Consider the following 24,774-nt stretch of genomic DNA (forward strand, 5'->3'; position numbering starts at 1 on the left):
TGTTGTTTATATTTCTTGCATCTGTGAAGTGTTTAGTATGCTTAGTGTAATGTCGGATTGCTAAGGGTAATTGTAAACAGGATATTCTGTAGGATGTTTGTGCATGTCACGTTACGTCGTTACAGTAACAAAAATGGATAAATACAAATTTAGTTGGGTCAAAATGAAAGGGAGGCATTAATGTCTGCAGTAAAGTATGATCAAGTCAACACCATTATTTATTCTTTTTAATTTAGCAATGCAGTTAAGGAAAGCAATTGAATCCAAATCCTTAGTTACATCTATAGTTTTCCTTCTCAAAATTAATGATGAAATAGTTACTTTAGATGACTTAAACATTAAATGTATTTTCTGAGTGTGATAGAAATTGTTTATGCTAAATAAGGTTTTGCATTTTTAATTTAGACAGTGTCGTTAGTATTTGTAGTTCATTTTCTTAGTTTGAATTCCTATATTTTAGAAATACAAATGTTTAAGCTTCATTTGAAGAATTTTATGACATTTGGAGTTGCGTTTGACTAAAATACTAAAAGAACACTGCACCAACATATAAAGAGCCTGAGACTGAGTTACCCTATTTACCTAGATACATTTCCTTTTACATTAACCAAAACGGTGAACTCTCACCATTTACCGACAGTTAACCCCTGAAACGTTTATAAAAATATATTAGAAGCAATACCTTGTAACCCAACCCCCCAAAATACTTAACATTGAAATTGACTTGTGCTTCGTGTTGTCTAATAATTGAATCCTGGCTATTCTCCAGTGCCACCAGCGTTTGTGGTGCGACCAAGGAATCAAGTGATTGGTGTCGGCAGGACCGTCACCTTCCAATGTGAGGCCACGGGGAACCCTCAACCGGCAATCTTTTGGCAACGGGAAGGAAGTCAGGTAAATGACCCCCAAAAAATGAAGACTGATACACTGATACAATTGCTATTATATCGTTCAAGTTCTTCTTAACCATACTGTATCTCATATCAACTTTTCCAATTCAACACAATGAAAAATGCATCTAACCTGTGATTTTGCCACTTTTTAAATCAAGTTGGCATACACTTTGATGATAAAATACCACGAAGACGACGGATCTGTAACGTTGGCAAAAGACTAAAAAACATTTGGTCAATTTAAACATGATGGCAAGATTCAATTGGGAAAAATCCCTCTAATTGTATCGGATCTACTTTGTTTCACCATCAGAACCTGCTGTTTTCCTACCAACCGCCCCAACCGTCCAGCCGTTTCTCCGTATCGCAAACGGGGGATCTAACCATCACCGGCGCCGAACGCTCCGACGTGGGTTACTATAGCTGCCAGGCCCTAAACATCGCCGGCAGTGTCATCACCAAGGCGTTACTGGAGGTCACCGACGGTAAGTCATTTACTGCCTTGCCTCACAGTTAAACTTGTATCTCCATCAATGACAGTTACCATCTGAAACTCTAACCCAAGGGTGTCAGACTCGGGTTGGTTCGCGGGCCGCTTTAACGTCCCCTTGATTTCACGTGGGCCGGACCATTTTAAATATAATATTTAGATTTTTTTTAAATAAATTGATTAAAAGAACTGGATTAAATGCCCTGAATATTCAGTTTTTTTTATAGATCAAAACAATGTTCATTATAGCTTTTTTTAAATATATTTTTAGATTTAACAAAATGATTTTTGAACTAAAAACACAGATAAAATGGATTAAAAAAATACTATTATTGATTTAAAAGGGGGAAAATCAGGAAATTTAATACACAGCTATACTCTTCATTTTAATTTGATCCTAAAACAGAAAGTCAGCACTCATGATTTACTTTCCCGGGCCACACAAAATGATGTGGCGGGCCAGATTTGGCCCCCGGGCCGCCACTTTGACACAGTTTCTCTAACGCCAATCTTATGAACTTTTAAAATGAAGATTAGCTGAATTCTTCCTTTTTGCTCATACAGCGGTATCCGACCGTCCACCACCGGTCATCCGGCAGGGCCCGACGAATCAAACGGTGGCGGTGGACGGCACGGTGATCCTCAGCTGCGCTGCATCGGGCAATCCCACCATTTTGTGGAGAAAAGATGGCGTCCTGTTATCCACCCACGACTCGCGGGTCAAGCAGCTGGACACGGGCGCTCTGCAAATACGTTACGCCAAGGTGAGTCCAGTAGATGCTCGAGTTGGGAACCAACCAATCGCCACAAGGCGCTCGCTATCTTCTCAAAATGGCTTTTGAAGAACCGTGACATCTCAAATGTTGAGCGCCTCCTCTCGCCTTTGTGGCGGTTTGTGGTAAAACCCCGTCTCCACGGTTTTGCAAATAACAAACTGTCACTGGCTTGTCCATACGGTTTTTGTTCGCTGTCAGGTAGTGGCTTTTGTGTGGGGGGGGCATGTGTGGGAGAGAAGTGGGCGGGCGTCTTCCCCTCTACCCCAACACTGGGTCAGAGTTCACGTCAATTTGCGGTGCAGTGATGACTGCTGGCGTACCTTGTGGTTTAAAAGATCGCAGTGCGAGTGGACTTGTGGTGAAAGCAATGTGAGCAAGGAGGTTGATGGGGGAAGACCCCCCAACCACCCACCCGCCCCCAACACACACACAAATTGGTATAGCCGCTCAGGCACTCTCCAATAATGACGGTATTACTTCTCCCATTTTGTGTTTTTATGAAGATGATTGTCACAGGCGAGGGAGTTTTTATTTATTTATTTTTTTTGTAGCACATCTTTTGTTTTGCTGAAATGGACAGCCTTTTTTTAAAGAAAAGATTCCTGCCATAAACTAAATAGAATTGCTGCAAAATGCATTTGACTAGTTGGAGCGCTCATTAATCCTATTCAGTGTTTTACATACAATGTTCAATCCTTAAATAATAGGATTAAAGAAGTGTAATATTAACCCAAATATGACTTGAGTAAATATGTGACTGAATTAAGTGGCTTAATATTGGCAAATAGTGAAAAATTATTCCACAATTTAGATATGTTATTCCAGTTCCATGTGGAGTAAATTGCAGTTTATTTCTGCTTGATGCCTTCTGCTTTACAAATACTATATAATATTTTTTTGGGTGGCGTGCATTTAAAAAATCTTCACTAAAGAATAGAAATAGTTAGTATTTTGTATAAGTCATTTAGTACATTCCTGTGTATACTAACACTATAACACATTCTAGGCCTTGAAAGTTAGCGCAAAACAGGTGGAAAGTGCAGAAATAGATTTTCCTCCAATTAGTCTATCTTCCTTTTTCCATTTGGCGTCTGCCACTCAACCTTCCACCGAAGACATGATAGCGAAATGATCAAGAAATGACAGCTGTGCTACTCAAGACTGACGGCGAGCCTGCTGGGGGGAGGAAAGAACAGGAAAGTGTGTCAGACGCTAACAAATCCTTTCTATTTTCTACAAATGTCTTGTTCCAGCTGAGTGACTCCGGATACTACACCTGCATCGCGTCCACGCCTGGCGGCGAGGCCTCGTGGAAAGCCTATCTCCAAGTTCAGGGTAAATGACGGCATGCGTAACGGCGTCTCACTCAAAAGATGAAATTGATCACAAGTGGTTTAACGTTGTCTTGACGTGTTCATCCAATCAGAGTTTGGGATTCCCGTGCAGCCAAACAGACCCACTGACCCCAATTTGATACCGAGTTCCCCCTCGAAACCGGAGGTCACAGAGGTCACCCGCACTTCGGTCACGCTCTCCTGGAAGCCTAACCCGAACACGGGGGCCACGCCCACATCCTACGTCATCGAAGCCTTCAGGTAAGCAAGCACCTTCTTCGAAGGAAATATTTCTGAGAAAAAAACGTCACTGAGAATATAGTTCTCCAAATTTGATGACTTTTGTTTAGTTCGAAAATCCACAAAAAGATTTTAATCTTGCAGCCTCAAATGTGTTTTGGGTATTAAATAATTAGGTAAAACTGTGTTGCTTTGCTACAGTTATCTATCTCTAAATTCTGTTTGTTTCTTGTTTGTAGATAAAAACAAAGATTTTCTCATAAAATGAATACACGTACAGTCTACTAATTTTGTAATGGATTTTAGAGAATTAAAATCAGGCATTCATCCCGTATTTCGGAAATTTCCTTGGTTCCAGAAGCAATACAGACACACAAGACATTGTAGACCTAGTTAAAAAAAAACTGGAGCCACACACAGGTAGTCCACAAGGTGGGGACATTAGTTTTTAGTTTTTTTTTTTTTTTTGTAAAAAAACAAAACAAAATCATCTCACAATTTTACTTACCAAATATTGTTTTGCCTATTTGTTGTTATTACATTCCAGACCAGGTAAAAAAAGACTCACCTTTTAACCCCCCCACCCCAATTTTTCTTTCTCCAAATCTAAAATTTGAAATATTATGATTCTGTCAAGTTCCAGAGGTGTTTTTTCAACATTTTCGAAATATAGAATAATAATAATAATTCGCTGTTTTTCGTCCACAGTCATGCTTCGGGCAGCAGTTGGCAGACGCTGGCGGAACATGTAAAAATGGAATCGCTGGTACTGAAGGGCTTGAAACCCAGCGCCGTTTACCTCTTCCTGGTCAGAGCGGCCAACGCTTACGGTCTGAGCGACCCCAGTCCAATCACGGATGCGGTTAAAACACAAGGTAAGACACTCCAACTTCAAAATATTGACTTGTGTGACTCAACCCATCAATCAAATCCCCCCTTTTAAGTAGACCTCCCACTAAAAGTGCTTACGTTCATGCAGACATCCCCCCAACCAGCCAAGGCGTGGACCACCGTCAGATCCAGAGGGAGCTGGGCGAAGTGGTCATCCACCTCCACAACCCGACCATCTTGTCGTCATCCTCTGTCAGGGTGCAGTGGACGGTGAGAAAAAACATTTTTGGTCCATTTTTGTCCGAACACCAAAACCGCCAACATCGAAAAGTTCGTCTGCGGATGCTAGCCAATGAACGAAGTGCTCTTAAAAGTCCATTTGGCTTCGGCCTATGATGCGCCTCTTTTAAAAGCTTCATTTTGGCGCAATGGAGGATACTGGTGTGCCAATTTGTGCCCCAAAACTGATTGAAAACAGTGGGCGACTGTTAAAATAATACGAGCGCAAAGGAATAAGCGGCCAATTCTCTTATGTGAAAATGGCTTGCAGATGTTGACGGCGGAGAAAAGTAGCGTAAAAAACCCACCTCTTTGTGTATGTTCGATAAAATTGGCCTTTTTAAAGAAGAAAATGTCAGTCATTTTTTTAGTATTATTAACGTTATTGGAATATTTTTCAAACTGGTATGCTTGCAAATCTTAATATTGTTATTTTTATTTTTTGTTTGCATTTTCTGAACCGCTTTATCCTCATTAGGGTCGTTGGGGGTGCTGGAGCCTATCACATATTGCTGCAGTAGTCTCTTCTAGGATCAAATTGCTTTCACATTGTAATTTTAGTTTACCCAGAAAAAAAAACACAAAATACACGTTTTTTTGGGATAGGAATTGTTTCCATTTTTTTCTTCCAAAAACATTGGCGTGAAACCCATTGTCATTGCCAGTTCAATTTGACCCGCCGCATAAAAATCAAAATTTAACCAACTACTTTTCCACTTTTTCTCCGAACTCGATCTTTTTTTCCAACGTGGGATTTACTGCCCTTATATTTCACTTTGTTTTGTCCTTACGAGCTAATCATAACCACCTGAGCTGGCAGCTTTTTTTTATAGGAAATAAAAATAGAAAAAGCATGTTTTAAAAGCAGAGCCGTTCACCTTCCGCTGAGATTTACAGGGATATTAGCCCGGTGGTTACGACGTATCGTAAAAAGTGCTTTAATTAAACAAAGCGAAACTCCTGGGTGAGCCTAGTCCATCCTAGCCCTTCAACCTAGTCATCCTCCTTGGCTCACTCTGTCACTCCACTGAAGAGTGCGCTAATCCTGCTCTAACCAGATCCAGACTTGCAGGAACCTCTATCCAATGACTTAATAGTGCGGCTTGTGCAATTTGGCTACGCCACGCCAAAGTGGAGCAATTGACACACAGTCCGAAAGCATGTCAAAGACTCGACTGGTCGCGTGACAACTTTCGACAGACTCTCAGGTGACCTGCGGTTTTGGGATGCTACTGTGCAGCCGAGGATCCTTTTTTCCTCCGTTTTAAAGCCTTTTTGACGTTCGTTCCAGAGAGCTACCGTAAACAGACTTAGCCAGGTTTTGTCTTCTGGGCGCTACAGGATTCCACGCCAGACTTTGCCACAGTGACGTGTATGCCTCAGACGCCTTGTGCATTAAATAATTGTATCATTATGACGTTTGAGGACGCAGGGCAAATAATTATAATAATAAACACACCCTAATATGGCCTGTAAATTCATTTTGGACATCCACAGTAGTGTTAATCTTTGCTGTAGCGACACAAAGTCTCCTCTTGGATAACATCGAGTTCATGCAAAAGTAACACACACCTCCTTTCATTTCTTTCCTCTTTTAGTCTTCAGTTCTACTGAAACTTCCACCAACAAATATGCCAAACTCATACCTGTCAATCTTGGCCAATTTCTCCCCTCATGAATGATTGCAATTCCCCTTATTAAGTGATAATAAACCGTAAAAATGCAACACATAGGGCACACTTAAGTCTAAAATCTTCCCCAAAGTGGACGGGGTGCCCAATCAGATGCGCCTTTTGTATGTACTAAGTTCAAGATTCTGTAGATGTCACTGTTTGACGCTGACTGTGTGGGTACATTGCTTGCTGACACGCTATATTTATATAGTGGAACGCGCGTGTGCATATCATGCTCAAAGCATGACAACCTTAGCAATTGACGATGACGTTTTAGTCTGCTACCAATGACCGAGACGATCCGGATTAGAGCCAAAATGGGAAAGACGAGATCAGTTTTACAAAAAACTTATTAAAAAAAATGTTTTTCCCCTACCAAAGTTGTTATACGGACGGAGTACACAATTTTGAAATGATAAAAAACTTTGAAATATGGGAAAAACATTGACAGGTATGAAAACTCTACTTCGTAGTCTCCATCTTCCTGCAATGACAATTCTTGGTAAAATTCAAATCTAGCCAAACTTCTTATCTTAACTGGGTCAGGAGAGTTTCGTTTTTCTCAATGGAGAAAATGGAATAATAATCTCAATGAGTCAACTGTCTGTGTTTTTTCCACTGTCCACTAGGTGGAGCAGCAGTCCCAGTACGTCCAGGGTTATAAGGTCATGTACAGGCCTTCTCCAGAGGGCCACGCGCGAAGTGAGTGGGCCACGTTTGAGGTGCGAACGCCAGGCGAGGACAGCGCCGTCGTACCGCAACTCCGCAAGGGCGTCACGTACGAGTTCAAAGTGCGACCATTCTTCAACGAATTCCAAGGCACCGACAGCGATGTGAAAATCGGCCGGACTCTGGAAGAAGGTGTGTGTGTGTGTGTGTGCATGCATGCATGTGCATAAGCGCTTTAACACTAGCCTGCATGCTCACACGTTTACATGTTTACACTCTTTTATATGCACAGCTTGCATGTGTGCGAGTAGACAACAGCTGTTCACACCAGGCAATGTGGTGGGTGTATGTGGGGGGGGGGGGGGGGGGGGGGGGATTATGTTCCAATGTGCCACATTGAAGCTTGGTAGCGCCTGTACACCAGAGGTACCCAAACACAATATGAGCTCATTGTTGTTGCATCCGCTATCTAGTCAATGGCTTTACCTTCGATTAAATGGACAGGTACAGGTAAATCACTCTTGTTTTAGTAAAGGGACCAATCCCCTAGAGCACATGTGTCAAAGTGGTGGCCCGGGGGCCAAATCTGGCCCGCCGCATCATTTTGTGTGGCCCGGGAAAGTAAATTATGAGTGCCAACTCTCTGTTTTAGGATCAAATTAAAATGATAGATATAGATGTATATTCTATTTCCTGATTTTCCCCCTTTTAAATCAATAATTGCAATTTTTAATCCATTTTTTTCTGTGTTTTTAGGTCAAAAATCATCTTGGAAAATCTAAAAATATATAAAAATATTTTCTGTTTTTCACTTTAATATGGAACATAAAAAATGGTTTCCTTTTGAAATGAAAACCAATTATTAAATAAATGATTTTCTCTTACTGAGAAAAAAAGCTCTAATCTATTTTAAAAAAATGAATATTTAGGGCTTTTAATCCAGTTCCTTGAATCCATTTATAAAAAAAAAAAATCTGAATATTATATCTAAAATGGCCCAGCCCACATGAAATTGAGTTGACGTTAACGCGGCCCGCGAACAAACCCGAGTCTGACACCCTTGCCCTCGAGACTTACACTCACCTTTCCCATTTGATTGAAATTCAAAAAACCAAGTCAGAGCTTGTTTTTTTTACAACTTACACATGTATAGTCAACCTTGTCCACTACAGTGTACATTTGAGTAGTACAAAATGATCACCTAATTTGATAATCCGTTATCCCATGCCTCTCGTTGGTTACATTTGAGGACGTGAGAGCAGAAATGAGAAAAATATACCCGCCGCAACATTTGCATTTGAAGCAGTGGGCGCGGCGTTAAGCAACGTAACTGCACATTTTTAATTGTGGCCCAGATGGAAAAACGTATCTGTCTGCCAGAGTGTTTACTGGAAAGTGTTTTCATGTTTTGGATGTCTTTTGTACTTAATTGAATGCTGCTTTTTGCTGAAAATGACTGCTTTCACATTAACCACCACCCACACAGTCTCTCTCTGGCGTGCATTTGTCATTATTTTAATTATCGCTTTAAAAATGTCCACTATTCCACTCCAGAATTAATTAACATCCCGCTGGAAAAAGGGAGATGAAACAAAGCTCAGCCTTTTATTTGTCAACTCAATGATTGCTATCTGAACTCCAAAGGTTCACTGCCAGGCCTCCCAGTCAGAATGATTTGGACGTCTAGCAGCTAATAATGTTAGGAATGGGATGTACAAAACAGAAAATACAGAAAAGTGGGAATGGGTGGACTATTTATGCAATGAAAGTGTGTGGAAAAAGAAAATATTTTATTCATATTTTCACTGTGTGCCCCTTTTAAAATGGCAAAGTCAACAAAATGAGGTCCAATGAGGATTCTTGCTATTTCTTTGTTGTCTGTTCCCCGATTGCAAAGGTGTGTCTAATGTATTTTTCTTTTGTCTACACTCCCAACCTCCCATCAGTGCCTAGCGCACCGCCCCGTGAGGTTACAGTGACAGAAAGCGGCGACAACGGGACCGCCATCGTGGTCTCCTGGCAACCCCCGCCGGAGGAGGAGCAGAACGGGGTGGTCCAGGAGTACAAGGTAACAATCCATTTGAGGTGTGGAGGGGGGATACAAAGCCACACAAAAGCACTTCTGTGTGCACACATGGACAGTAGTTATCAATTGAATATGACCCCCACCCACCCCCCAAAAAATATTGGTAAACACTACCACCTAGTGGACAATTGAAAGCGATGATGAAAAGGGGATTTAGTTTTCAGATATCCAAAGTTGTCCATATTGATATAAAACAGAGTTTTACCATTTAAATCGATATAGTATTTTTTTTTAATATTTGGTATAATATAAATAAATAAAAATACATTCTTAAATGGATTTTTAATGTTTTTTTGCCTCGTTTGCTGAAGATTTGGTGCTTAGGAAACGAGAGCCGCTACCACATCAACCGCACTGTGGACGCCACCACCTTCTCCGTGCTCATTCCCAGTCTGGCGGCGGGGGTCCGCTACGGCGTGGAGGTGGCGGCAAGCACCGGGATGGGCCCCGGGGTCAAGAGCGATGTCACCTATTTCCAACTTGGTGAGTAGCACGCACGCATTACTGACCAAAAAAATAATTGCGAAAAAAAATACAATCCAAAGTGTTTGTTGACTCAGATGCGTCGGGGAGGATGACGGCGGCAGTGGAAGACCCTCAGAATCCCATATCGCAGCAGATATCTGATGTGGTGAAGCAGCCGGCATTCATCGCCGGTATCGGAACGGCGTGCTGGATCATCCTGCTGGTCTTCAGCATCTGGCTGTACCGGCACAGGAAGAAAAGGAATGGACTCTCCAGTAGCTACGCTGGCATACGCAAGGGTAAGTCATGTGGATAATTATTGTTATATATGATATATTGTTCCTGATTCATCACTCAAACTGCATTGGGCGTCTGAAGAGTGTTTGGAAAAGCATATAATTGCAGCCACGTGAAGTAACAAGAGCGCTCCGGGGTGAGGCGAGTTAAGACGGGACGTGGATTCGATTCTGTAGCAAGTAGAATGCTATATTAAAGCCTGGGATTGAAGCCATTTTCACCATGATTTATTTTCTTCTTCGTCAACGCGGATTTCTCACACTCAGACTTAATTGCGTCAACAAGTGCATATTTGCCTCAGATGTCTCATTTGGATTGGGTTGGGCTTGTTTTTTTCCTACAAATGGACTCCTGTTATGATGAAATGTTGGTTATTTGCCTTATGTGGAGTCTGAGGATGACTGATGCGTTCAAAGACCATTTTTTAAGTGTAGATCGGTGCCTTCAATGGAATGGTTTCTTTTTCATTTTGATTCATGCAAGTTGGTTCATGGCAAAATTTTATGCCACACACTTTCAATAGCCACCTTAAAAAAGCAACAATTCAGTTACCATTTCGAAGCCATAGATACTAATTAATCGTTATTCTATTGCCCTACAACTATTTTTTTTAAAGTGAAATATTTTCAATTAAATCTGTTTAACTTTTTCTCCTTTTTTCTACAGTGCCGTCTTTCACCTTCACACCAACTGGTAAGTGTGGGCATGCCCAAACACACACACACACACACATGCAAGTTGGGTTTTTAATGGGTGAACGGATAATTGTAGTTCATTTTACATGATGTCTTGTCATGTCTTGTCATTCCAGTGGCGTACCAAAGAGGCGGAGAAGGAGTAAGCAGTGCTGGAAGGTAAAAAAAAAATGCTAAGAAAGCCATTGAAGCCTAACAAAAAAATGTAGAAATTTAACAGCGTGATTTTTTTTTTCCATTTATTTTTACTGATCACTTCAACTAAATAGACTAAGTTTGGGTAGGGTGTGCCTCCTCTGTCTGATCTACAGATGGCGTGGTGACACTTTGCAGTGCAGCCAAATAGTGGTGTTCCATTGGGGGGTTCACTGGGTGTGTCAGTGAAACGAGATAATGTGAAAAGACAGATGCAACCACTAGGCTGCGCCGTTGCATCACTGCAAAATACATGTACTATATACTGTATATACATATACACTCCCTTATTATGTGTGGTGGAATGGTACAATGTACACTAGAAAAACAGTGCAGGTCAAGGCTTGTGCAGAGGGAATACATATTGAGGCAAATGTTCATAAATCAAGGTGCTAGAATGAAATTTGATCATAATTCCATAATTCTTTGACAGTATGCATGGTAGGGCCTGCAAAAAAATTTAATCCATCTACTTTTTTTTAATGGACTCTCTGAGCAGATAATGTGTAGTTCATTGATTCCATGTTGGTGTTAAAAAGAAGCATATTTATATATTTTTATGGATCTATATTTTGGAGTGGAGTTATTTGGACTAAGTGTGAGCAAGTGAGCTGTATTCAGCGTTGTCGGATTGTTTGGACCGTAAGATTTAGCAACATTCCAAGTGAGTATTATCTGTTTGTCTAATCCAGGCGGTCTGTTAATGCTCACGTGGGCTCAGGGAACGTGTTGTCAAGCTTTGGGCCAGTTGAGCAGACACAATCTGTTTAGATGGGATTTTTATGTTGTGTCGGTGTGTGTCTATGTGTGTATCCAAAAGGCAAAAAGTACTACTAAAGCCGGATTTGTAGTTTCCCTCTTCTCAGGATGAATAAACTGCGCATAATCTTCTCTTTCAAATATGATGTTACTGCACTTCATTGACATTAATACCATTGTGTGCTGTTATGTTAACCAATTCCTTGCAGCTTTATCATTTACAACGTTAGAAGTTATTTTTGCAACTTTTTAAAAAATGTACAAAGACAACTATTATAGCCTATTACTCCTTTTATATGCAATTGTCTCGTATTAATTTGTTGAATTTTATGATTTCATGCATGTATTTGTTCTTCAAAGTTTGCAAAATGCTACTACCGTATTTCCCGGACTATAAATCGTTTTTCTTTTTTTCTTTATATACATATATACTTTGGCCGGGGGTGCAATTTATACTCTGGGGCCACTTATGTGTAAAATTACATTATCATTTAACATGTTATTTTCACACTAAACCGCAAGAGGGCACTCCAGGCCACCTGCGAATACATGCAATTGCGCGACTTATATATTTCCTTTCCTAAAGAGTTAGATCCAACAAAATTACAAGTTGGTTTCACGAAATTCCACAAAGCTACTGTCAGTGCAGAATATAAAACGCTATACTGCATATAAAACAATATACAATTTAAGCTTTTTCTTTTTTTTTTACGTGCAGGCCAGGCCTCCTCAACATGGGCGAGCCTGCCACGCAACCCTGGCTAGCCGACACGTGGCCCAACTCGTGTTCCAACCACAACAACTGCAGCATCAACTGCTGCGCCGCCAGTAATGGCAACAGTGACAGCAACCTGGCCACGTACAGCCGGCCCGGTAGGCAAAACACAAAGACGACACAACTCCAAAAACACGCCTACACACACACACACAAGACAAAGGTGGGAGCTGCCAGTAGGAAGTAAAGTGCGATATCTGGGTTAGCTCCCTCGAGAGCTTTCTCTAGTGTGTGTGCCTCCCTCTCTACAAAAGCCACTCGCACAAAGGAAATATTAGGATTAAGAGCAGCAGGCTGTGTTTGATTTCTCCCAGGCAGAAGTTGACATGTTTGTGGGAGGGAAAATACAAGGAGGAACATGCTAAAAAAGAGACAAGATGTTATTCCATACATAACTACATAACCAAAATTTACAGTGGTACCTGGACATACAAGCAATTCGAGATACGAGTAAAATTTCGGGCAAGTATTTATCTTGAGATACGAGACAATTTTTGATATTCGAGCAGACAGCGGACGCGAGATGCAACTCCCTCTTTGTAATGTCTCCGCGAGCACTGGGTGGAGCGTTGCATTTTTTCAGTGGTTTTTTTTTCCTGTTAGTTATTGCGAATGGCGAGGCGTTCGCTAATACGAATTATTTAGACTAATTCTCGTTGGCAAGTGGTCGTGCGTTATCCTATTGTGAGGACATTTGTGTGCATCATTTTGGGAATATTTTGAAGGGAATACAAACTCAAACAACCCTCAATATTGACTGAAAGTCAGTGTGGAGGCGGGGCAAAAAGAGCCAACCCGGGAGAAGAAAGGTATCAAAATGTCAAACAAAATTACAATTACGTTTAGTGTTAGGTTCGATTAAACTTATTTTTGAGTGTGTCTGCATCGTAATCCAAGTTCATTTAAATTTGTTTATGTTATGTTACGAGCGCGTTGCCGTGCAAAAAGCGCCCCCCCCCTCTGTCCGTCTCGCTCTATCTCCCCCCTTCAAAATCCGTCTCGCTCTATCTCCCCCCTCCGAAATCCGTCTAATTTTAGTACTATTAAGCACATTTTAGTAATATTAAACCACTCGTTATGTGTTACTTTGTTAATAGATGGCGAATTAGAACAAAAAACAAATTTTTCCAATCCAATATCCTTTTTTTGGTGTTTTTTCAGAGGGTTGGAACGAATTAATTTATTTTTAGTTTATTTCAATGGGAAACGTTCGTTTGAGTTACGAGAAAATCGACATACGAGCTCGGTCCCGGTACGAATTAAGCTCATATCTCGAGGTACCACATATTTTTGAACTGACCTTTGCATGACCCGTGTGTTGCTGTGACACTTAACAGCTTCCTTAAGAATTCCACGAATAAAATGTCTAATCACCCCAACGCAGTAAAACTGTTTCGCCAACGGCGGGCGGCTCGAGTAACCCTCCCCGTGTCCTCTAGCCGACTGCATCGCCAATTACAACAGCCAGATGGACAATAAACAAAGCGGCCTCCTGGTGCCCGAGCCGGGGATGTACGGCGACGTGGACCTGTCCAACAAGATCAACGAGATGAAGACTTTCAATAGCCCCAACCTAAAGGACGGCCGCTTCGTGGGTACCGGCGGCCAGCCCACGCCGTACGCAACCACGCAGCTCATCCAGTCGTCCATCATGAGCAATAACGAGCGAGGGACGGCGGGTGGTGGAGGGGAGCTGAATGACAAACACTGCTGGAAGCCCGCTGGCGGCATCTTGCAGCCCAAACAGGAAATGCAGTACAGCATCATGGAGCAAAACAAGCTGAACAAGGGTGAGTGTGACGAGAGCCCCTCGTCACAAAAGCCTTGATCATCGCCATCCCACGCAACTTCCTCTTCCTCCTTCAATCTTTTCCCAAGTGGAATTACATCGAGAACTCATCTAGATGCCGACATTCTTCCCTTTCGCCTGTTTGTGTTTGTGCGAAAGACATTCATCTCTAACCTAAGGGGTGTCCAAAGTTTGACCAGAAATATCTTACTTACCAGTGGTCCAATTTGACGATGAACTCCTTTTGGCGGTACTCGGACATTTCGTCGAAAGACGTTTGGTCCCCGGACGTTTGGTCGACCGGACGTTTGGTCGAACGGACGTTTGGTCGACTGGACGTTTGGTAGAACGGACGTTTGGTCGAACGGACGTTTGGTAGAGCGGACGTTTGGTAGAGCGGACGTTTGGTAGAGCGGACGTTTGGTAGAGCGGACGTTTGGTAGAACGGACGTTTGGTAGAACGGACGTTTGGTAGAACGGACGTTTGGTAGAACGGGCGTTTGGTAGAACGGACGTTTGGTAGAACGGACGTTTGGTAGAGCAGACGTTTGGTAGAACGGACGTTTGGTTGCCGGGTTGTTACTGTTGAAACCAGCTCTCAAAATTATAAACATGAGAGAGAGAGAGTTTAATATCTAAATATCTAATATCAAAATATAAACAGTAAACTCTGTCATAATTTGACAGCGAGCAAACCTGGCGACCAAACGTCTGTTCTACCAAACGTCCATTCTACCAAACGTCCATTCTACCAAACGTCCTTCGACGAAACGTCCGGTCACGCCTTTTGGCACGTCTTGATAAATTCATACGAGTGAAGAATTGGCTTTCAGTTTGTCTGGATAAAATTGGACACCCCTTATCGTACCATAGCTCAACTTCTCACATCTCTACTGCTGTTCCTGTCTGGATTATCTTCAAGCCTCATCAAGGAAAAAGACAACGTTGTCTTTTGTTGTTCATTAGCTTTCAACATCTTACCTCGCCTGAGGGAAAGGATTATTCCGGAGATTTTATTCTCTTTTCATTTGCATGTTCAAACACTACTAACATTATTTCACATTTTTTAACATGTCCACAAAGGCTGGAATTAGATTGCAGATTTGAACATTCAATTTATAGTATTAATTCTCATTTTAAGTGATGCATACGTAACATGTTTGTCACACTCAGTTTATCAAATTTGTAAGTTAAGAACTGGTGTGATCTCTATTTTCTGTCCCTCTTTTACCAAAAGCGACTTTACCACTTGAGTGCTAATAACTGTCATTTTTAAACACGTAGCACAAACCCAGCCTTTATGGAATGCACTAGAACCTCATTCCCACTCTTAAATCATGTCGAAATTCTGATTCATAGTTGTCTCATCAAATCTTTTTATCATTGCCCATCAGACCGCTACCGAGGCGGCGACACCTCCATGATGCCCGCCACCATCCCCTACAACCACAGCCACGACACCCACACCGGGTGTTCCTACAACAGCTCAGACCGAGGAAGCAGCAGCACCTCTGGTAAGATATTACCTACCATTCAGCATATAACAGTATTTCTTTTTAATTAAACTTAAATTAAATTCAACTTTAACCACCCTCATCCAGAAATCAATCAGCATTTTTAATCTTTTTTCAGCAACCAAAATACTTGTTTTCCCCCCAAATGAACATGAATGCTATATGACTATAAGTAGCATTACATAGTTGAATGCTACTTGACTGTAAGTAGCATTACATAGTTGGCACAGTTGAATTTTTCAACTTTAACCACCCTCATCCAGAAATCAATCATTTTTTAATCATTATTTCACCAACCAAAATACTTTTTCCGCTCAACTGAACATGAATGCTACATGACTATAAGTAGCATTACATAGTTGGCACAGTTTAATTTTATAGAGGGGAGCTGTTTGAGGAAGGGCTAATTCAGCTAATTGCTAGGCTAAGAACAGGGAAGACGAGGGTAGGACAGGGTGGACTTAGTGTGCCTGATTGTAACAATGAATTAATTACAAGTCCTTGCTTTTGAATTGAAACCATAAGCGAATCTTCTTTTATGGTCCTATCTTAATTCTTTCTTTGTGAATCATTGTCATTTGCATTTCTTTAACTTCTATATATGCTGTAATTACCTTTGCTTTCAACTCCAATCTGTCTGGAGGACCTCTGGGGTCTTCTTGGGGACAAGGACAAATGGTATCACATTGGAAAGACGCCATGCAAGGCTGCCACGCTTAATGCTACGTATCCATTCTGATATCACATTTCAAGTTGTAGTCATTAGGCCTCACAGCTCATTGGTTCACACTCTTGGTATTAATTGGCTCTTCTTTTTTTTTTCCTCAGCACTTATTTTAATGCTGCAGGGCTAAAACCAACCTTTTATTGCACTTCCCCATTACTGAAGCCCTGAGAGGCATGCAGATGCCTATCAACAAAGGATGAACAATATTTATGCATTTATTCTGCGGTCAATTCACGCTCTGTTAGTCATTTTTCACTCATTCGGGATCGAGCATGAGGTGGAGGACTCGTGTTTAATATTCTTTTCCAAATGAATGCAAAACATGTCAAAAATAACACCCATTTTGGCAAACTGGGGCCTATTATCTTGAATACTTTCATAATGCTGCCTCTAAAACCGAATTAGTTGCGTTTTCTGTTAAGTTAGAGAAAAAAAACAATAATATATTATAATATTTCCCCCTAAACAGGAAATTGGGTGGACAAGCTTATCATAAGAAGGCAAAAAAAATGTGATAGCATGTTTAAACGAATTTCACAAATCGTAATTTCATCTAATTGTGACAATTATAGGGATTCAAAATGAGAAAAAGGTGCAATAATCCATGCAAAATTGGGGGGAAAACCCACAAAACAGCAGGGAAAGCCTCAATTCACTCCAACAAACCAGAATTTGCCATCGAATCGTGTTTTCCCAAAAATATTGTATTCTCTCTTACAGCGTTTCTTCAATTTCTTTTTTTTTCGCCAAGCAGGAAGCCAAGGTCACAAGAAGGGAACTCGGACCCCCAAACTGACAAAACCCAGCACCACCAATTGGGCCGACCTCTTGCCGCCCCCACCCGCCAACCCGCCCCCGACGCGAAGCGCCGACGACTACTTGCTGTCAATGGAAGAAAGGTATGACGGCTATGATGCGCCCGCGGGGGTTTAATCTGTGTCAAACCTTGACGGAGGGATGCCATGAATATTTAGCACGTGTTTTCCTGTGTTGAGAAACACGCACGTCTCGGGCAAAATGATGTGGAAATAATGAGCCTTCACTTGCTTCTCCGTCGTTGGCAGCTGCGACCCAGACATGCAGTGCTCCATGCCGCCCTCTCACATGTACCTTCAACCCGGCGAGCTGGAGGAGATGGAGGAAGAGGAGATGGAGCGAGGGCCGACTCCACCCGTCCGCGGCACGGCCTCCTCCCCCGCCGCCGTGTCGTATAGCCACCAGTCCACCGCCACGCTCACGCCTTCGCCGCAGGAAGAGATGACGCCCATGTTGCAGGAGGCGCCCGACAGCCACGAGCGCAGGTAACGTCGCCCCGCGTCGTTTCACAGCATGACCACTTTGAAATCGACAATTGCCTTGTAGTCAAAAGCAGTTATTATATTTGATTGCCGTCTCAATTTGATGTCTGCATTCGGAAAGAGTGTGTTAAGGCATGAAATAGGCTTAAGTTGTAGCGGTGTGCAAACAAATAATGCTATAGTTCTTTCCACATGTTGTGAAAACCACTTTTTTGATCAACCACTGATACTAATACTTAAAATACAATCGAAGGAGGAATGGTTAATTTTTGCTTGTTGCGGTTTTAGCAATAACAGTTGAATACCGTGTTGAGTGATTAACACGTTAGCTCTCCCCCGCGACCCTTGTGAGGATAAGCAGTACAGAGAATGAATGAAAAGATGAAAACTTTAATAATTGAGAATCAGCGATTAAGAATATGATGTATTACTCTAGTAGAAATAGTCGGAAATTGGGAATATGGCTGAACACAGTACTTGAAATGACAAAAAAAGTATTTTTTGTATACTTCTAGTCGTGATAAAAGTATCTAATAAATTTAATTTATAAAAAAACAATAAAAATGACATGCTCGGTACAGAGCCTATTTTGCAAGTTATACCTTTGTAACCAAATGTTTGGCTTTAGACCACATGTGTCAAAGTGGCGGCCCGGGGGCTAAATCTGGCCCGTCGCATCATTCAATGTGGCCCGGGAAAGTAAATCATGAGTGCTGACTTTCTGTTTTAGGATCAAATTAAAATGAAGAGTATAGATGTATATTAAATTTCCTGATTTTCCCCCTTTCAAATCAATAATTGTAATTTTTTAATCAATTTTTTCTGTGTTTTTAGTCAAAAAATAATTTTGTAAAATCTAAAAAAAAAAAGCGAGGATAAACATTGTTTTAGATCTTTAAAAAACTGAATTTTCAGGGCTTTTAATCCAGTTCTTTTAATCCATTTCTAAAAAAAAAAATCAAGTTGACACTAAAGCAGCCCGCGAACCAACCCGAGTCTGACACCGTTGCTTTAGACTTTAGTCTGTCCTCTTGACTCGTCCTGAACTTTGACGGACTCTGACTTCTTCTCTTGTTAGGCGCCATGCTGTAAGCCCCCCAACCCCTCCCAGCCCACTCTCGCCCTCACACACATATAGTTACATCCATAGCCCCCTGGATACCGATGGCATGGAAGACGGCGAAGAGGCAATTCCAGAGGAAGACGAAGAGGAGGAGGACGAGGACACAGACGCTGAGGTTGCAAAGATGCACTACCACCATAGCCACCCCCACCACCCGCAGATGCACCAACGCCGGTTGCTCCTACGGGGGGGCATGGAACAGACGCCGGCATCCAGCATGGGCGACCTGGAGAGCTCGGTGACGGGCTCCATGATCAACGGTTGGGGTTCCGCCTCCGAGGAAGATAATGTCTCTTCGGGGAGGTCCAGCGCGGTCAGCTCGTCGGACGGCTCCTTCTTCACGGACACCGACTTCGCGCAGGTTGTGGTGGCCGCCGCCGAGTATTCGGGTCTGCGGGTGGCCAGACATCCGGGCGTGCAAGGCCAGGAAGGTGCAGCATTATCGGGTAGGTTTAATATAAATGTAGTGAAAGCGAAGAACTCTAAATAATAGGTTGAGGCGGGAAAGGTGACCACACAAAAAGGGCCACATTGAATGAACTCTGCTCATTTTTTTGTTGCTTTCCCAGCACGGAAATACCAAATCCACCCAGCGGGCCATCGTCCTAGCAGCCCGGTGTCCACAGATAGCAGCATGAGTATGGCGGCAGTGCACAGGAGGCCTCCAAAGAAGCAGAAGCAACACCCAGCGCCGGGGAACCAGAGACGCGAAGCCTACAATGAAGGTGCAGCACTACTCATACATAACAAGAATGAGTCACTTCCATTAGATGAATAGTTCAGTGCTACCTTCTCGCTATTTCAACAAAGTAAATTTCCCAACTACGGGATGAATAAAATTTAATCTAATCTAAAATGATCCTACAATTTAATTTTTAAATCAGAAACCATGATTTGATAGATTTTTTTTCTTCAAATGAAAAGAGATTTATTCCTACCAGGCCAATAAAAAAATAGAGCATTGAATTAAATTGAATGCTTTTATTGTCATTATACAAGTATAATGAGATGTAAAGATTTCACCATGTAGTGCCCAAATAACAGTAACAAACAGACAAATAAATAGTCAGTAAATAAGAACAAAATAAGTAGTCCAATTGAGATCAGAGCAGTCTTGTTCCGTCTGAAGTCCAGGATCAGTTCCATGGTTTTGGAGACGTTTAGCGCCAAATTGTTGATCCACTTGCTGAGTCTATGGACTTAACAACAAACACAGATAATCAATATATAGTAATGATAAATAAATAGTACTATAAATAAGTAGTGAACATAATAAATAAGTAGTATAAGTTGTAGTAATTAGTCTTGATCAGGTCCTAGGTCCAGAACTCGAGTTGAGTAAGCTTAACATACCCAAAATGAACTTGTGAGATGTCTTTAAAGGAATGACTGTTCCGCATGAAATATTGTTGACGTTTGCCTTATAGTTGACGATAAAGAAAGAAATGTGCTGGTAAAAAAAGTGTTTAACTGACCAAATACCGATGCAGCTTTATGTTGTAATATAGGGTAAATGTATCCGTGAACACCTTAGGTGCTTGTGTGCTGCAGGCTCTCCTCTTCAGTGTCAGCTGCCCTTGAGTGTTGGAAACACTTGACAGTGAGATTTAATATCCAGCTCACTGGGAGCCAGTGGAGCAGCTATATATTCAACCCCCACCCAGCCTTGAAATTCTGCTTCCTCTTCCTCTTGCCGTGCTTCTTCCCCAGCTTCGTGCTTTTTTTCAGTCTTTGTTTCTGCGGACAGATCTGTCCGTCACGTTCAGTCCGTCCGTCACTACTCTTGCTGATTACATTTGATCTGAATGGATTGTTTTTCATTTGGAGGTTATTGCCTACACAAGCTCAGACCTCTTCATCCCCCATCTTGTCGACCGCTACCATATAGTCTATGCCATAGACTATATGGTCTCCGCTAGAGCCAAAATGAACGTGGCTCTTTGCTTCTTATCATATTTTGTGTGTACTGTCACTCTATGCTTCATTGTATGCAATTCTGGCTTTGTTGGATTTGATGTGTGTTGAGGGTGGACACTTACCTTGATAACACGTTGTTTTTTAAGGGCAAGAAAGTGTTAGGGTGAATAGTATGGTTTTAATGGTGTTTTTGTGTATGTGTCTGTTTTTGGCAGGTCACTACGTGGTGTGGCTCTTTGACTTAGTTTAAAATTGTTGGGTTTATATAAGTATAATACATGGAAGGATTGTTAGAGACATTTTGTTGTTGTTGATTATGTAGACTTTATGAGTAAGTTGAATGAAATGTATATTGGGCAGATATAGTTGGAAATAAGAGTGGTAGATTCATCATATAGCATTTAGTTCAGATTGAATTTTTGCTGAATTGTGCTATTGAATACATTTAAATCTTCATTTCCTACTATAAGTATATTTGGCAGATCATAATTTTGAGTGAGTCAGATCTCTAGCTTTAATGTTGTAAAATTCCTTTATTTTGAACATCTTTCAATCAAGGTAAATTACCCAAGTTTGCTTAGAATGTGGGCCTTATTAAGTATTTTCAAGTTCATATCTTTATTATAAAGCACCAGATTAAATTTATTATATCTTACCGTGTCCAACGTAGTCCAGTTTTCTTTATTTTGCTCCAGACAGCGAATATTCTCCCTGAAAGACATTAAATAGATTGAAAACATTATAGAGAGAGACAAAGAAAAAACTATCAGCAGTAATGCTTTTTATTAAAAATGCTTTCACATTATGGGATCCAATATATATTCCTGTAGCTTCCCACTCATTCAATCTTATTTGTTGACAACTGAGACCAGTCTCCCATAAAGACATATTAAATTGATTAAAAGACGGCGCCCGGCCGCCATATTGTCGACTCTTTGACCTCTTCAATTCTCTCTTGTTTGCTTAGCACCTACCAGCACCTCTCTTTGCTTCATATCGCTCGAATCCTTTTGTCTGCCTCTCTCAGCTGTCTTTTACCTTTCTTGCGTATTTCGTCCAAAATATTTGCTAATTGTTGGATTCCAATCTTACTGTGTGGAGTTTGAATGTTGTCCCTGTGCCTGTGGGGCTTTTCCCTGGGTACTCCAGTGGTATTCTATGCATGAACATTTGAAATTGGCAGAGTGGTTTGTGCGTCAGCCTCACAGTTCTGGGGTTGCAGGTTCGATCTTAGGTTTGCATGTTGGTTTTCTTCGGGTACTCTGGTTTCCTCCTGTATCCCAAAAACATGCATGCTAGGCTATCTTGTTGAATGCTCTAAATTGCCCCTAGCTATCATTGGTTGTCCGTCTTATGTCCTGCAATTGGTTGGCCACCAACCCAGTGTGTCTCCTGCTTGGTGCCCAAAGTCAGCTGGGATAGGCTCCAGCACCCCCCAAGACCCTTGTGAAGACACATGGTTCTTAAAAATAATGTATTTCTGTTGTACATGTACATGTAAAAATAGTAAAGGACTGGAAAATGAATATCAAGTGGACTCAATTTGTTCTTATTTCTTGTGTCCCACCCACAGATCTTCCACCACCACCCATCCCTCCCCCAGCGGTGCTCAAGTCCCCCACGCATCCCTCCAAGGTGAGCCTGGATGGCAGGGGAGTGGTCTCCCCCAAATCGGGAGATAGTAGAGACAAGAGAGGGGGAGTGGGAGCCGGAGGATACCGTGTCAAAGAAGGCTCGGACCCTAGAACCAGCTCATCGGAACGCAGGGAGGCCCAGGAGAGACAAAAAGTGCACGGGAGCAAAGGCGGCCAGAGGGGGCGCCAACAAGCAGGTAGAGACACAAATCCAAGTGGAAAGATTTGAAGTTGGTCCTTGCATGGCCTTTGGATAACCCTGATCTAATCCATATTGTTTGTAGGTACAGAGGACATTCTACCCTACAGCCGACCACAGTTTCCCGTGGTCAACAGTCCCCGAGACCCCAGCTCCTCTAGCTCCATGTCATCTAGGGGGTCGGGGGGCCGGCGGAGAGGCGAGGGGGTCCACAGGAACCTGGCTGACGTAAACCCTGGCACCACGGGGGGTTTACAGGCAGCAAATGAAGAGCTTGAGGTATGAAATTATTTTCAAATATTTATTGAAACATGCGATGCTCATTTCATATTTTGCTTCTTTTCCAGATGGCAGAAAGCTGAAGATGAAAAGGATTTTGTGGGGTTTGTTTTTGTTTTCAGTTCTTTTGCCGAGTACCCTTGTTTCCTCTTAAAAAATATCTCAGTATTTCCGTATTGGCGGCATTTCTTCACATCTGGAAAACTCACCAATGTCTTCTAATTTATCACTTTTAACCTGAAAAAGAGAGAAGGACTTACCCCAATGTTGCGCCAAAATGCGGCGTGTGGGTGTTTGTTTAATTCCAATGCAATATGGAGGGAAGTCTTGAAAACGGCTCGAGAGCTTCTTTCCATCAAGTCGGCACACGTACGTTACTGTAAAATGCAAGCAGAGAGGGCTGGGTTTTATGTGTGTAAATATGCGTACAGTATGTAATACATGTCGTCCCATTGTGGTACCTCAATTTGCCTAACTTTGTTTTTGGGTATTTTTTCAAAAATGAAAATCCTAATTTTATCATGCCAGTAAATATAAGTATTTTATCATTTCCATCCATGTTTGTAAAATGCAATATTGTTTAGCAAGTGTGCCACTTTGGGATTTTTTTTTCTTAGGTTTTTTTTAATTTTTTGTAATGCACTGTTATGTTTCGTGTTGTTGTCAATGTTATTTGCTTTTTTCTTTTTCTTGTTTTACATTGGTTTTAAAAGCACAATCACTAAACTTTATTTTAAACCATTTTATCTATTAACCTTTTTTTGTCTTACCGGCGGGAAAACACAGGTAGGGCCAAAAGAGTCTTGCTAATCCTGATGATGATGATGATGTTAGCCGTTTTCCGAATGCTCATCTGCCTCTCCGCTTCTCAAGTGACATGAAAAACAAACATTAAAAAAAGGACAGTTCATGTGAGTCACCGCTGCAATGTAAATATTTTTTGCCATTGACCGTGATGTCATCAATGCACATGATACTGAGAACAAATAAGATTTCCGCTAAATGCACTTAAAAGAATGTCAAGTTAAAAAAACGTCACTTTGAGAAAAGGCAGGGGGGTCTGAAGATGATGTAAAGTTTTTTTGGTGGACAAAACAAAAGGCGATGAAGGCCTCTCTTCTGAAAGGGAGCAAAGGGTGCTGTTGTTTATTCATAGGACATCTGCAAACGTTTGTTTCGTCACGCAAAAACAAAAAAGAAAAATGAGAAAAAAATGGATGAATAAATAAAGAAAAAAAATCTAACTTACCTGTGCGTTTGTCGTCATTTCCTCGTTGTTGGCCGCAATGTTCCCTTTAAGTTTTCATATTTCTGGGCATACCTTGAACAGAGGACCAGTGTGAGCAACATCAGAAGTTTTAATGACTACTAACCATGCACAAATGACTTAAATGTTACCTTATTTTCCAGGTCTGTCCTTCTCACTTCTTATTTTCATTCAAACGACTTTTTTGCTGAATGCGTCGCTTGAGAAGGTAATCCAGCTTCCATTTAGTCCATATTCTTCCAACCGCTCACAACGTTAACTTTGCTGCAAAACAAGAAAGGTTCCCCAGTTACAGCAGTGCTTGCTATGGCCACAAATGATCTTAGTCGTAATAACATTTAATGATTAATATCTATACATAAATCATCTTAATAAATGGCACTATAATTTGCACAAATGCCTTAAACTGTACCTTATTTTCCACGTCTGTCCTTCTCACTTCTTATTTTCATTCAAACGACTTTTCTGCTGAATGCGCCGCTTGAGGTAGTCCGGCTTCCATTTAGTCCATATTTTTCCATCCGCTCACAACTTGAACTTTGCTGCAAAACAAGAAAAAATCCCGTTACA

At 41.5% G+C, this 24,774-nt stretch overlaps 1 protein-coding gene and 2 long non-coding RNA genes across 8 annotated transcripts in view; 1 reads left to right on the plus strand and 2 right to left on the minus strand.

Annotated features, from left to right (window-relative positions):
- The window catches only part of robo1 (roundabout, axon guidance receptor, homolog 1 (Drosophila)), a 220,907-nt gene extending 197,227 nt beyond the window's left edge, over positions 1-23,680 (plus strand). For 5 of the 6 annotated variants that reach the window (XM_077610931.1, XM_077610933.1, XM_077610932.1 and 2 more), the window contains 23 exons: positions 770-894; positions 1,207-1,378; positions 1,948-2,147; positions 3,413-3,494; positions 3,586-3,754; positions 4,442-4,608; positions 4,713-4,834; positions 7,146-7,377; positions 9,132-9,253; positions 9,583-9,754; positions 9,832-10,035; positions 10,700-10,726; positions 10,845-10,887; positions 12,401-12,555; positions 13,897-14,247; positions 15,641-15,760; positions 17,242-17,386; positions 17,552-17,788; positions 18,864-19,354; positions 19,478-19,633; positions 22,399-22,656; positions 22,744-22,937; positions 23,006-23,680. In XM_077610931.1, coding sequence (XP_077467057.1) covers positions 770-894; positions 1,207-1,378; positions 1,948-2,147; positions 3,413-3,494; positions 3,586-3,754; positions 4,442-4,608; positions 4,713-4,834; positions 7,146-7,377; positions 9,132-9,253; positions 9,583-9,754; positions 9,832-10,035; positions 10,700-10,726; positions 10,845-10,887; positions 12,401-12,555; positions 13,897-14,247; positions 15,641-15,760; positions 17,242-17,386; positions 17,552-17,788; positions 18,864-19,354; positions 19,478-19,633; positions 22,399-22,656; positions 22,744-22,937; positions 23,006-23,020 — 3,959 coding nt within the window. In that variant the 3' untranslated portion in view covers positions 23,021-23,680. The remainder of the gene's footprint in view (positions 1-769; positions 895-1,206; positions 1,379-1,947; positions 2,148-3,412; positions 3,495-3,585; positions 3,755-4,441; positions 4,609-4,712; positions 4,835-7,145; positions 7,378-9,131; positions 9,254-9,582; positions 9,755-9,831; positions 10,036-10,699; positions 10,727-10,844; positions 10,888-12,400; positions 12,556-13,896; positions 14,248-15,640; positions 15,761-17,241; positions 17,387-17,551; positions 17,789-18,863; positions 19,355-19,477; positions 19,634-22,398; positions 22,657-22,743; positions 22,938-23,005) is intronic. The other variant, XM_077610936.1, reaches the window with a different exon arrangement.
- LOC144083267 (uncharacterized) lies at positions 19,875-23,958 on the minus strand. The gene is made up of 4 exons (XR_013303508.1): positions 23,708-23,958; positions 23,198-23,314; positions 21,482-21,536; positions 19,875-20,107 (listed from the first exon to the last, which is right to left on the minus strand). It is a non-coding gene; the product is annotated as an uncharacterized LOC144083267 (long non-coding RNA).
- A 253-nt stretch (positions 23,959-24,211) lies between these two features.
- Positions 24,212-24,774, minus strand: part of LOC144083938 (uncharacterized) — a 41,867-nt gene continuing 41,304 nt past the window's right edge. The window contains exons 5-7 of the long non-coding RNA XR_013303668.1: positions 24,617-24,746; positions 24,336-24,468; positions 24,212-24,258 (exon numbers count right to left, since the gene is read on the minus strand). This is a non-coding gene — a long non-coding RNA (uncharacterized LOC144083938). The remainder of the gene's footprint in view (positions 24,259-24,335; positions 24,469-24,616; positions 24,747-24,774) is intronic.

This window comes from Stigmatopora argus, chromosome 10 (genome assembly GCF_051989625.1).
Source record: "Stigmatopora argus isolate UIUO_Sarg chromosome 10, RoL_Sarg_1.0, whole genome shotgun sequence".
NCBI classification, from domain to species: Eukaryota; Metazoa; Chordata; class Actinopteri; order Syngnathiformes; family Syngnathidae; genus Stigmatopora; species Stigmatopora argus.